Source organism: Pleurotus ostreatus, assembly GCF_014466165.1.
Source record: "Pleurotus ostreatus strain PC9 chromosome Unknown scaffold_2, whole genome shotgun sequence".
In the NCBI taxonomy this organism is placed as follows: Eukaryota; Fungi; Basidiomycota; class Agaricomycetes; order Agaricales; family Pleurotaceae; genus Pleurotus; species Pleurotus ostreatus.
In genome coordinates, this window is record NW_023503157.1 from 2191949 (window position 1) to 2205029 (window position 13081).

The window sequence follows — 13081 nt, forward strand, 5'->3', positions numbered from 1 at the left end:
GGATATATAAGTTGACACTTCAGTGGATCATCCGCCCCACCAACAACGCCTCATCATCCCCACACAATGTCCAGCTTGCTCTTTGCCCAGGATCGTGGTACCAGCAGCACCAACTCCGGGAGCTCGAGTCCCCGAAGGTCGCCTCGGAAGACACCCACGGAGCCCGTTCCGTTGTCTTTACGCGAAAGCATCAAGAAAAGAATCATTGTATGCTGCGACGGGTGAGTTTCCCCCAGCCACAGGGTCTAGTAGATACTTACTTCCTGGAAGCACCTGGCAGGATGGCATAAAGGGAGACACCCCGGCCAAGTACACTAATGTCTTGGTATTCTATGTTTCCCGCTTGTGCTGCCGAAAAGTATCGACATTTAGACATTTACTACCTAGCGACTCGCGAGGACTATAAGCCACGAGGATCAGAGATTCACTCCGGCCATACCGCAAATCGTCTATTACCAATCCGGCGTTGGGACAGACAGCAACTTGTACTCGGAATACATCGAGGGTGAGGGCGACTCCCTAGTTATCCAAGTTGTATTCGCCAAACTAAACACTGTTATAAATTTACCAGGTGCTACCGGGTCATCTCTAGGTTCGTGGTTCTCAGAGCGAACGTGGGTAGGCCTGAACTTCCCGCCGGTCATCAGCGGACAAAGTAGAAGAAGCTTATGCATTCATTGCGCAGTAAGTCGTTCAATATCTGCGTAAAATCCGATCACTCACTCCTTCCAATAGTAATTATGTGCCTGGCGATGAAGTAAGTTCACCGCACATATTGTCAACTGATGGAGCAACGCTGACTGTTCTTCCAGATCTTTCTCTTTGGGTTCTCAAGAGTATGTTTGTTTGAATATTGTAGAGTTAATTCTGATCCACATCGCTCATAGGGTGCATATACAGCACGTATGGTCGCCATGTTCATCGTAAGTTTCCCGTGGCCTTCATCTAGCTACATTGTATTAAATTTTTTTGTAGGGTGAAATCGGCGTTCTCGACCGCACGGAGATGGAGCACTTCGCGGGTATTTTCATTGCCTATCAGAGGATGGGAAAAACATCGGACCCTAAAGGTAGGTCGCTCCCCTTGTGACCTTATTTCCGTAGTGTTGACATAGTCGCAGAAATCGAGCAACTCAAAGCGAAGCTAGCCCCTTGGACCCATCACGATTCACCTGGTAAAACACGAGCGGACTTTGACTCGGACTCGTTTTCCGTGAAGTATGTATTCATTTCGTTAGCACCTTGCACCCTCTTATTTCGTTTTTTGTGTTCCTTTTTTTTAGGTGTATCGGTGTATTTGATACAGTAGGATCGCTCGGTCTTCCAGAAGAAATATCCCTCAAGAACAAACGTGCAAGAAATTTGTTCGGCTTCCCAGATCGACTTCTTGGGGAGCATGTTTATCGCGCATATCAAGCTTTGGCTCTCAATGAACCTAGAGCTGACTTCGTGAGTGCTATACTCGTTTTGTTATCAAGGCATACACTGAATGTCTGTAGGATTGTGCGCGATTCGAGCAGAAGCCTGATGCCCTTGCAAAAGGCCAGCTCTTGAAACAGGTCAGCCTACGTTTCTAGCCTTCTTTGCAGTCATTTACTTACCGCCCTGCCAATAATATAGTGCTGGTTCACTGGCTCCCACTCGGACGTAAGCTTAGAGGGATATTCATTGGAGTGATACTGATTCAACCTAGATTGGCGGAGGTTACGATGAACATGACCTGTCAGATATCACCCTCACCTGGATGGCGGTGAGTCTACCCTCTTATTGCATAGCATCCTCTGATTGATGCCTCTATCAAGTCACAAATCGAGGATATGCTAGCCTTGGATATGCGATACTTAGCATCTCGTCCCAACCCTACCGCTGCCTGGGGGAAGCAGCCGCCTCATGAGTACGCGTCTCCTGCCTGACTCGATCTTTGCATGTCTGACCAGTATAACCTTAGTCCCATGACGGGGGTTTTCGTGCTAGCCCACACAATCAAGCGCCGACTTCCGACTGCAACCGATAGCATAACCCATGAATATATCCACCCCTCCGTCTTAGAGCAATCGTCGTTATACCCCAGCGTCAAGGACGTCGTGACCAAGCACCCGGAGCTTATCTGCGAACTGACCCCTCTGGAGAAGGAAATGAAGCTTAACTGGCCCTACAAGGAGACATTGGTAAAGACGACGACTGAAGTTGACAGTCAGGTTACAATGAATGGAGTGACCACAACGACGTCCTTGTTGGTCGAGAAGACGGCTCTGTTGAACGGTTACGGGAAGGACTTGCTGGATAAAATGGCAGCTGACTTGAAATCCAAGGCTGAGGCATGATCCATGCATAACAACCAATTCGTTATATGTAGTGCTTGTAGTAATAATGACCTGGTCGATCGAATATTTATTGCTTTCAACAAATCAGAGGAGTTCAGGAGTTCAATAGGAGCATCACGTGGGAGAAAGAGTACCGTTTCGAGTGCATTAGGCCGAGCAGCCAAGGAACCACTCTTCGCATCATACTCGATGTCCTCAAGGCCATAACAGAACTGAAACATGGCAGTCAAAGAACTGGCCAGGCTATTTGAGCCTCCCCTCGATCCTGAATCCTCAAACCGCCCAACTAATCGACCCCGAAGAACCTATACCCACCGGAACTCTGATGATATCCAGCCACGGTCCCCTGCTCGCTTCATAGCGACATCGCCTACACCTATGCGAATAGATGGCTTGCCGACACCAGACCATGCGAGTCTGCCTAATGTCCTGGCCATCGACGACTACCGTGACAGCCTCGATATCACCGACCTGGGCAGTACGAAGTGCGTTACTGCCGTTTCCTTGCAATAGTGCTATTGACAATGGGACTAGGGACGCCACTCCATATAATACTTCTAACGACACCGAACCCTTAGTTGACTCGTCGAAAGACGCAACTACCGACGAAATTCACGAATTACTGGACCGATCGGACACTGCTACGTTGGTGGAGCGTCATCGGTTCCCGCCTCATACACCCGTGCCGGCCACGGTCGTGTTCTCTCGAAAGGCCTTCCCCCTCAGCTTACCCAAGCTCGACAAATATCTTTCGAACCTCCCCATGCCATCGTTTTCCCAGCACAGGCATGGAATTATTGAAATGTTCCTTCCTATGCAGAAACTGGCGGACTCGGGGCGCACAATAGACGATTTTGAGGCCAATTCCAAAGTAGCCCCGGCTTGGCGCAACAGGAAAACTATTCTAGGATCCGCAGTTAATATTATACTTGGATTTACCGTGCGTTAGATTTCTCAACATGAAGGCAGTATCTCATCTGTCTTCATTCTTAGGGATCGAGCGCCCTTGCGTCATTCTACAGCTTGCAAGGCTTGCTGAACACCATACAGATATTTGCTTTGCTTCTCCGGACGATAGGTCCGTTCCTATAGAGTTGTCCCTTTCCCATATACTGACAGCATCCTAGTTCCTGTCACCGATACCGATGTCGTGAATTCTTGGAGGCAATTGTTCCTTGGGACAATGTAAGCTCCGCACCCCCTTCTAGAAGTCATTTCGAAATCTAATCGATACCTTCCGAAAAGTCCCAACATCCTGGCCTTAAATTTTGCGTCTAATATACTACAATCGCTCATTTACCTCGCCGTATTCATGGCCATAGCCGGCGGACTACTCTATTACTTTTTCCGTTCTACCCCTTTGTGTGATCGTTACACCGCTATCGAAGGCCTACAGCGCTCCGAGCCGAAGTCAGGCAAATGGGGTATACTCATTGTCACCTTCCTTCTAACAGCACTGTACTTGCCACTTAGTACCATGGCGGTTCATGTCATCGTTTGGTCTGACGATCTCTGGGTTGTGCCGAATTACTACACCAACGCAACCTCTTTTCCTCCCTCCGTTGAACCGCTTGGCCCTCCCAGCGAATTCCGAGATCCCTTGGATTTCTGTTGGACTACCACTATGAAGAAAAACGAGATTAATTACGCCCCTGTGGTTATAATTATGTCGATCATAGTTGTTGCATCTGTAAGGCATTCACCTGTATGTGACTTGATTATGATTGACATACTGATCCTGGAAGTAGCTGACGGTTTGGTTTCCCTTGGCGCTCCGGAAGGTCATCCAGCGCTCTGCTCCGAAGGTGGATACGTTTACAGATCTTGGTCGCCCCAGAAACGAAGGCGACATGGATCGCGAATACCACCGCCTGCTCTTGCGTGATCGGAATCCCTTCTCTTTCCTCTATGGCGGTGTGTGTTTTCTCTTCGCGGCAACCTGATGCTCAACCCATCTTTCTAGGCTATCGACGCGGTTGGGGCACGTACCAGTCTACATACCTTTTCGCGAAACTCAGCACCCTTTTCATCATTGCTGTCATTGACTCTAACAACTGTTTGTTCCGCACTGTATCACGGACGTGGCTTCCGATAGTTCGCCAAATACTCTTGCTTGCGTCTACCATCGGCTTTTTCGTTGCACAGTGTCTACTCGCTCCCTTCCTGGACCCCGTCAACAATGCGAGCGAATGGGTATCAAGACTGAATTATCTCACCACTGCTGCTGTTGCCCTCGGAGTCGCCCTCAAGATACCCGGAAAGGATATTCTCAATACATATATCTTATACGCGTGAGTATATGACCTTTGTTCGTCTTGCGCCATGTCTCACAGAATTTCCCCAAAAGTATCTATGTTATAACTTATGGGTTCAGTATATGTACGTGCAAGCTCTTAGCCGTGATGACCCTAGGCTTACTCTTGAGTAGACTTCACGCTCATCAACATGAGCATCGTACATAGAGTAGTCAAGCGTAAGTTTCCTTTAGGTTGATCTGCACTTGACTTGCTCAAATAAACCTCTGAAGGCCTCGCTCGTCGTGTCGATTTCAGTGCGTGGATTTACTTCGTTAACTCTTGTTACCCGCATAACACTTGAATAGGTATCGACGTGTTTTCTCCTTGGTAAGCTGTTTTTGATCTCAGGTCCCCACCGCGTCAACAATTACTTAACCTCATTTCCGCAGGTTGGATATATCCCCCTCTTCCATTCATATAAGGCGTCGCATATGGCAAGAAACTATAACAACATTGATATTGACATCCCCGGATTGCCAAATCCCCCCAGAACAGGACATGCTATTCGCCCAAGCTCGCGACTCGGAGTTCCCGCCATATCTCCTGGATTTCCTCGGTTCGCCCAGCGAAAGGCACGTGGAGAACTTGAAGGTCCTTACATCTCCACTGCCTGTCGTTGTCTTTATTGAGGTATATTGTATACAGATCCTACGCGAAATCGGGACGCTAGCATATGCTCGAGGCGTTGCTTTGATATCTGGTGCCGACCATGAGCTGTACCGCGATATCGCCAAAGAAATACAAGGCAACTTCATCGGACCGGACTGCTATTGGAAGGCCCAGAAAGGGAGACCTAATTGTCGTAGTTTCTTTGGTAATGCTTGGTGGATTCCATTTCCCCCTACTCTGGTCAATTGTTTTCCTTTCTCTCTCGCTTGTTGGCGCTAACCAAGGTCTTTGTAGGTGATACAGTATGACGACGGTCCGTTTGCAATCATCCAAGGTGCAAAGGATTTGGAGGAATACATTACTCAGAATTCCGACCCCGATATCCGAAGACGGCGAGACATCCGTTTAGCCCTTCGAGCCCTCGATGGACAGGTAGTGAACTGGCCACATCGTCATGTCACTGTTCGTACTTTCTTTCAGATAGTACTACCAATCTATTCATCACTTATCCCCCAGGCCATTGGCTCTAACTCAATCTTCAGCTGTAAGCGACGCTACAAAGCTGATGTTGCCATCCAATACCATACATGCACTCTGAATATCAAGCATCGCGGAAAACTCTTTTGGAAAGACATACCCTTGGGTAGTGGTTTCACTCTGGAGCTAGTTTACACCAAAGATGTCTGCTTGAACGGCGAAATCATTGGTCTCACGGAGGACTTCGACCTCACACCGCCTCTGGCGCGCTTTCTCTCAATGAACCGTGATCTAATTCACCGAAGACTTGGAGCCCTTGATGCCGTCCTGGATGATTATCGCATCCATCATGAAGAGGAGTGTCGACATAAACGGGATACATTGACTTATGCTTTCCTAACCAATGTCTACGATCGACCACAACATTTCGCAGAGGTGGCGAAGTGGGTTACGGGCCACGAAAAGGACCTCCGAATTGGGCAGCTGATAGTTGGCAGCGAGGAAGCCCTGTCGAAGGCGTACGAGCGGTCGGTCGTTGTCGCGGAAACGGAGGCGGCAACTTGGTGGTATATCTTCTGGGTATGGTTTCTGGAACGATGCCTCGAGGAGTGATAGCTTATTCATTACACAGGATGATTTCTGGCGGAGAAACAACGATGCGATACCTGCTCTTCAGCTGCACGCGCAAGATTTCAACCCACATTATCCTACCTCAATAGCCTATACTCCCCTCCCTCGCCCAAACCTTGAGTCTTTTCTGATACAACGAGGTCTCATGTCGTCTACTCCTCGATGGAAGGATATCTTTCACCACGGCTTGTTGAACAAAATTTACGTTAGGCTCAATGATGCCGTATTTCGTGGCTCAAATCAGGTCTGTACTTTGCTTTATACACCAGTAATTCATGGCTGACATGCAGCTTTATAGGCTGTTATGTTTCATATGGGTGTGACGGGCTCGGAGATGAGTATGGAGGGTGTGGATATGGGCCAATCGTCGACATTAGGCACTGGTGGAGGAACAGATCACGACGACGAGTCCTTGCGGCCGCGGCCTACGTACAGATGGGAGGGCCTCCTCATGGATCCCGTCAGGGGTAGAAGGCGACGAAGAGATGGATGGTTCGTCAAACTCGGGGCTTATTTGGGGCTCACACCAATATGGCGTTCTGGGTCGCCATCGAAGGGCGTGTCATTAGACGTACAACTCCAGAATGGCCGCTACGTGGTCCTCGAGGAGGAAGACACTTCATTGGACTCGACAAAGAACACTGTTACTAGCTAACATTATTCGATTATGTAATCAAAGTACCTCTCAGTAATTACTTTCACGCATCTATCCCCTTCGTTACACCATGCCACACGCCCCGATACCCTCTACAAGCAAACTTACAAGACCGACACCTAAAGTAATAGATGCGAGAGATGCAGAGGAGTCGGAGTCGGAGTCGGACGCATCAGGCAGCGAAGACAATGATCAGGGCGACAAGGGTAGAGTAAAGAGAGTAAAGAGATCTAACAAGCATGCGTGAGTCGACCGTATCGCAGTGTGGTCGCTACTAAGGAATTATGGCAGGCCAATGGAGGTTACATCCAAAAAGCCCGTCACTCGTCGACGGACAGTCGTTGAAACGAAGACCTTCGTGAGTAAGGTCTGTATTTTAGTCGCTCCATGTTTACACTATGGATAGCAAGCTCGGGATCCTAGGTTCATGCCTCTTGCAGGCGAATTCTCTCAGGACAAGTTCCGAGAGCAGTATAGTTTCCTGGCCGAAAACCATGTGTCTGAGATGCGGACGCTACGCGATAATCTGAAGAGGGCACGGAAGCGTTTGTCTTCGGCACCCCGCGATCTCCGTGAAGAGTACGAGGCAGAGGTTGGCAGGTTGGAACTCGCACTTAAGAGGGCAGAGAGTTCTGTCAACAGGGACAAGCGAGAAAAGGCAGAGCATGGTGCGCTAGCCAAGGTCAGCGAGGAAGAACGGGAGAAGCGGAAACAAGGAAAGGGAGGATGGTGGATGAAAGAATGTAAGCCTCTGCCTGACATGATCCTGCAATTCCCTGACTCATTGCGCATCCCCGTAGCCGCCAAGAAGGAGCTCGTTGTACGTGCTCGGTATGAAGCACTGGCTGCCGAGGGTGGCAAGCGTGCCGTGAAAAAGGCAATCGAGAAAAAGCAACGTAAAATCGGGCAGAAAGAGAAAAAGTCGCGGCCGTACGCTGCTGAGGATGGCCGGCCCAGAAAAAGGCAAAAGATGCAGTAAAGCGCAGAGCACAGCCTGTTGTAGGATACATGCAATATTGAGGATGTCAAGTGCTGCCATATAAGTTAGACGCCCGTCGTCGCTTGAGCTTGAGCGTTGGACTCGCCTTTTGATTCAGAACTCCAACGCTCCTTTCTCATGTAATTATTTACTCTTGCGCTCGGCTGCTCTCATTCCAGCCCTGCCTCGAGACACTGGGATGTCCAGTGATCCACAAATCCCTAGCAGGCCGCAGCCAGAGCCCTTACAGCCACGTTCTCCGAGACACGATGACAGCGACGACGACGACGTCTACCGAGGCGACCATCCGCCGTTCTTTCAACCCCTGCAAAGCGTCGAATCCTTGGCCGAATCGAGCTCATCGTCCTCGTCTTCTTCCAGTTCTTTTTCGTTTCCTGGACGGGGGAGACTCGGCGCAATCGCAACGGTTGTAGAACATGCGATTTCTCGATGGGCACGGCGTCGGAGCTCTTCGTCGTCTTCGGGAAGCTCTGACAGCTCCTCATCAACCGACTCTATCGTCACTCTTTCTCGCTCGCAGTTCTCTGGGCGACGCAGGCGGCACCGAAGACGAAGTAATGCCAACCTACGAAGTGTTCAAAGCCTCCAGTCAGATCTAGTGATGGAGAGGACAATAACAGATCTCAAAGCTAGGGAGGAACTACGACAGGTCCCCCGAGGATTTGCTCTTTACCTTCCCCCTCCGTTGCGACGTCACAGCTCGAGAGCCGGCGTCGGCTCTGTACAACCTGTGACCCGAACAACGTCGCTGTCGCTGATAACCACTCGATTAGACCTCGCACTCAAGAAAACCACAAAGGAGAAGCGGAGGCAAGGACGACCCAGAGTTTCGCTACCACAGCAAGGTTTAGGTGTGCCTTCTGCCGCTAGAGGACGGCGGCCCCGAGGAACCCCACACGCTAGTAGTTCGCAACCTTCTGCGCAACGCAGGCATGGAAAGGATCGGCACGGTCAAACACCAGGTCCCCGAAATCCGTTGACACCTCTAGTCGAATCTTCATCTTCGGCGAAGGCTTGGTGGTTAGACGTAGCGAATCCGGATTGGGAGGATATCAGAGCCATAGGACGAGTAAGTGTTCCCCCTTGCCTGGCATTGACCTGGAGGTAATTGATCTATACTAGCTTCTTCACCTACATCCTCTAACTCTCGAAGATATATTCCAACAAGAGCCCCGAGAGAAGTTAGAGTTCTTTTCTAGGCTTGGATACTACTTCCTTGTCTTCCGAGCTATTGAAAGTCAAGCCACACAGGAGAAGATACAGCGAGCAGATCTACATCATGGACAGAGCGGAGGAATCGTGGGAGAAGCGATTGTATACCTTGTGGTGTTTGAAGAGGGTATATGCACTGTGAGTCGGCTGGAATTATCGAGGAGATGATTCTGACGATGTCTGCTTTTATCAAGTTCCATTTCGCCGACGCATCAGGTAGGGTATAGCTAAAGTATGCGCGCCCCCGTTACTAACATACTCTTTAGAGCACATCAATAGAGTCATTAATCGGATCCTTCTCCTTGAAGAGGTAACCAACATGTCTTCCGGTAGGTTCTACGGACTGTCCCTCCACCACCTTCTCATCATACATATTCCGTAGATTGGATCGCTCATGGGATGCTGGACTCAGTAGTAGACTCTTTCTTTCCTGTCCTAGAGAAAGTGGAGCAGGAAGTGAGTGAGATTGAGAAGCTCGTATTCTTCCCCCAAGAGGCCACGGGGCCGCCGACTGTTACTCCTCCGTCTTCTCAGCCTCCTTCTACCGTAGGGAGCGAAGATGAGAAATTCAGCAAGGCATCCAGCGAAACGCCTCTCCCGATACTAGAGGTTACTCGGCCAACTCAGATACGATTTTCTCTTCGGTTGAATCCACGGTTGATGTATCGACGTTTGAAACGATTCATCCGTGCACGATGGTCCGCTGCGAAGGAGGATGACATGGCTGCTCAGACGTATCAGAAGCCTTCGCCACTTCAGCGTATGGCTAGGACACGGAGACTGGTGACCACCCTCACGAGGTTGTTGGGCTCGAAGTCGGAGGTAGTTTCGCAGATGAGAAAGCGATTGCTTAATGGCTCTGGGACGGGGATTGAGAAGGGTGACGACGATGTTGCCATTTATATTGGTGATGTGCAAGGTGAATACTTACCCGAACGACAGGGATGTCCAACTCAACACAAATAATCTAGATCATATCCTCTCGCTGCAGCACTCGCTTGCTCACTACGAGCGCATGCTTAGCCAATCCCACCCCGCCTACCTCGTCCAACTGCGCACTAATCTTGCAAGGGCGCGGTCTGGCAGCGATGCTGCCATCTTTTATCTTACGATCGTCACTATTGGGGTATTGTGTCTTCAGGTTCTCTTTGGTCAGTTTGCATCGTCTCAGGAAAACGTTTGCTTTGGGCTGATTCGCATTGTTTTGTGTAGGTGCATTCTCACTGAACGTAGAGGTTCCGGGCAACGTTCGGAACCCAGAAGAGCCCTTTACGGTCTTCGGGGAAATGATTGCGGTTTCGGTGGTCATCATCTGCGCTTACCTTGCCAACGTCCGTCGGTGGTATATTCGTGCTAAGAAGCGCCGTACGGTCCTTTAAGCCTGCGTACACACTTATTTGACTTATACTCTAGCACTGCTTTGCTTTCCATAGACTTTTCAGGTATATATCAGGACGTTTTAATGAATAGATAATCAGCGTTCGACAGCGGCAGGCATAGATACAGTGGTGGTACATAGATTCTACGAGGCTTTATCGCTATATATTGGGCTGGGGCTCGCGTTTGGCGCGACATACAACAAGGGTGTGATCTGCCTCTTGGAAAGCATTTTGAACTGTGAACCCATTGTTACATATAAGTATTTGTCTCGGGGGATTGTCCTTCGTGTGTACCTTTGCCTTGGAATTCAATATGTCTGACTTCTAGTGCCCGGCGTTGTGTCGCGATGGTTTCCTCTACGCCGCGCAGATATTCAGCTTCGAGGCGAATCCTTTCTAGGCCTTCGATGACATGATTGTGAAGGGAGTCTAAGGCATTCATCTGTTCTGTATACATATCCTGCCATTGTCGGCCTGCGTGATGATTAGCGAGTGGCTAGCATTGTCAATCAACATCACAACATACCAGAGTCTTCAGCCTCCTTCACGGCGTTGGTGTACTTTGTCAGCTGATTGGTCAAATCGCGGTCATCAGCCCACGAAACAGTCTTGAGGTTGTCGACACTGGGAGCGCGCTTTAAGCAACTTCGACGCGTGCGGAGTGGAGGGGGTATGTATTTGTTTGAGGGTGAGCCCCCTTCCTCGGGTATAGCTGGTAATGGCATCTGTACGGGTTCTGGGGTCTGAAGTGGCTCTTCTGGAGCGGCTCCATCGTAGTACATATCATTGTTGTCGATGGGAGGCATTATGATTTCGCCTGAGGCATCGACCAATGACCGTGGCCGATAAGGAACTGGAATGGGTTCCGGGGAGGTTACGGAAGTTCGGGGCAGCGAGGGCACTGGTTGGGTGATTGGCTCAGGGATCTGGAGAGGAGGGGACGGGCTGACACCATTGGCGTAGCGAGACGTATGGGCGGGGTCATCTTCGACGTCGGAGTCGTCGTCCCCAGAGCCACCTGGAGACGAAGGGCGTAGCAAAGGTGTTCCCGCTGGTGCAGGGGAATTGCCGGCAGATGTACCAGCTTTGTGGTCTTCTATACAATTGGGCTTTGAACATCGATGGCAACAGTAGGAATTCCTCTTCGCTGCATCTCTAGTGATACTTCTACCAGCAAATGACGACAAGTTGACGGAGGGGTAGCCGTCGCGTCCCTCATGCTGTTTCAACCACTTCTCCATCTCCTTCAGCCTGAAATCCGACGGTGCAATGAATGTTTGGAATGCAAACGATTCCCCTCGTCCTAATCTCTTCACTGGGGCTGCTTTACATGATTTTTGACATTTCCGTATCATGCGTTCCTTGAGATGTCGGATTTCCAACAGTCTCTCCCATGACGGCTGTGGCTGCCTGTTCAACTCTGCGGTCTCTGCCTTGAGGAGCTCCTCGTAGAGTCCTGCGGTGCGTGGGGGCAACAAGACCTATAGATAGTCAACGAAGTGAGCTCTGATCTCGGAGTTGATCACTGGCAGGTAACCGACTTTGAGTTGGTTCGGAGTCTCTGTGCACTGCAAGAATCGACCAGGCCAGCCCTTGTTGTAACAAGAATATACCCAATATGGTAAAGCCACGTTTAGCGCTGGTTAGTCACACTCCCTCATAGCCACATTCTTTAGTATAATCACTATCGTTAGTCTAACCTTAGTCCCTCCTTTCTATAGTCTATATACTCTGACAGTATCTATGGTAGTCTACTATAAAGTACGAGCCCTATGTACGTTGTAGGGCAGAGTTGCATAAACAAGGACGACTTACCCCTGTCTTTGACTTGTGTGACTTCGTGTGACGCGACACTTCCCTATCCGGTTGTCTCCCGCCACATATTTTTGACAGAACCATCTCGTCCATCTCATCTCTCATTCACATCGACTCTCTCATCTTATCTCTTTCTGTCTCGTAATCTCTCTCTTCGGGCACCCCTCGGTCTGATCAACCAAGGCTATCCGACTATATCCCGTTAAGTAACTCAGTTTCTCTATTTTACTAACCTAGTATTGTTTAGGTTAATCCTATTGGAGTAATGTCTCATCCCGCGTCCTCGTCTGAGCCTCAGACGCCGTTGGCTATGCCAGCCGCCTATATCCCGGATGAGTCCCCCTTACCTCCACTAACACCCAGCGCTGATGACTCGAGCTTGAACCAGAACAGCGGGACGGGAGCTTCGTACTCCAGCGTCGCCGCTACGAATACTCGTGTCGGGTTCACCACCCCGCGAGAAACCTCTCCCCTTCGAGGGGATACTTCATTCGGCTCCCCTAAAGCCTCGAATGCCAGCTCGAATGCCGGGGTAGTCATCCATGACAACCCCGAAGAATCCAGGTCCTCTCCCGCCGAGGAACACCCTTGGATTACGGTCGGCCGTGGCGGACGCCCTCTCCGCACACCGACTCCAGAAATCTCCCCCGCTCAAGAAGCCGATATCAGGCGCGCGGAGGAATT

The 13081-nt window shown here is 50.0% G+C and overlaps 5 protein-coding genes across 5 annotated transcripts; 4 read left to right on the plus strand and 1 right to left on the minus strand.

Annotated features, from left to right (window-relative positions):
• Nucleotides 1-66: 66 nt before the first annotated feature.
• Nucleotides 67-2323, plus strand: PC9H_003604 (uncharacterized protein; the record flags this gene model as incomplete). Its single annotated transcript, XM_036773197.1, has 16 exons — nt 67-221; nt 271-325; nt 388-505; nt 572-592; nt 648-684; nt 736-757; nt 813-836; nt 888-923; nt 976-1069; nt 1121-1217; nt 1283-1448; nt 1499-1558; nt 1620-1646; nt 1693-1749; nt 1802-1893; nt 1948-2323. 16 exons carry the CDS (start codon nt 67-69, stop codon nt 2321-2323), a joined length of 1437 nt encoding a protein of 478 aa, XP_036634670.1.
• A 219-nt stretch (nt 2324-2542) lies between these two features.
• On the plus strand, nt 2543-6991 carry PC9H_003605 (uncharacterized protein; the record flags this gene model as incomplete). Its single annotated transcript, XM_036773198.1, has 17 exons — nt 2543-2808; nt 2858-3263; nt 3317-3401; nt 3451-3508; nt 3569-4013; nt 4072-4237; nt 4287-4614; nt 4671-4702; nt 4752-4796; nt 4851-4874; nt 4926-4947; nt 5010-5211; nt 5266-5469; nt 5524-5691; nt 5746-6285; nt 6338-6580; nt 6635-6991. 17 exons carry the CDS (start codon nt 2543-2545, stop codon nt 6989-6991), a joined length of 3591 nt encoding a protein of 1196 aa, XP_036634671.1.
• A 70-nt stretch (nt 6992-7061) lies between these two features.
• On the plus strand, nt 7062-7970 carry RRP36 (rRNA biogenesis protein rrp36; the record flags this gene model as incomplete). The annotated part of the gene is made up of 4 exons (XM_036773199.1): nt 7062-7234; nt 7283-7349; nt 7398-7734; nt 7792-7970. 4 exons carry the CDS (start codon nt 7062-7064, stop codon nt 7968-7970), a joined length of 756 nt encoding a protein of 251 aa, XP_036634672.1.
• Nucleotides 7971-8592: 622 nt separating this feature from the next.
• On the plus strand, nt 8593-10582 carry PC9H_003607 (uncharacterized protein; the record flags this gene model as incomplete). Its single annotated transcript, XM_036773200.1, has 7 exons — nt 8593-9060; nt 9114-9341; nt 9398-9419; nt 9470-9532; nt 9586-10122; nt 10175-10354; nt 10416-10582. 7 exons carry the CDS (start codon nt 8593-8595, stop codon nt 10580-10582), a joined length of 1665 nt encoding a protein of 554 aa, XP_036634673.1.
• Nucleotides 10583-10741: 159 nt separating this feature from the next.
• PC9H_003608 (uncharacterized protein) lies at nt 10742-12490 on the minus strand (the record flags this gene model as incomplete). Its single annotated transcript, XM_036773201.1, has 4 exons — nt 10742-10818; nt 10877-11056; nt 11109-12063; nt 12398-12490. The coding sequence occupies 4 exons, from the start codon at nt 12488-12490 to the stop codon at nt 10742-10744; spliced, it is 1305 nt and encodes a 434-aa protein (XP_036634674.1).
• Between the last annotated feature and the right edge of the window lie 591 nt (nt 12491-13081).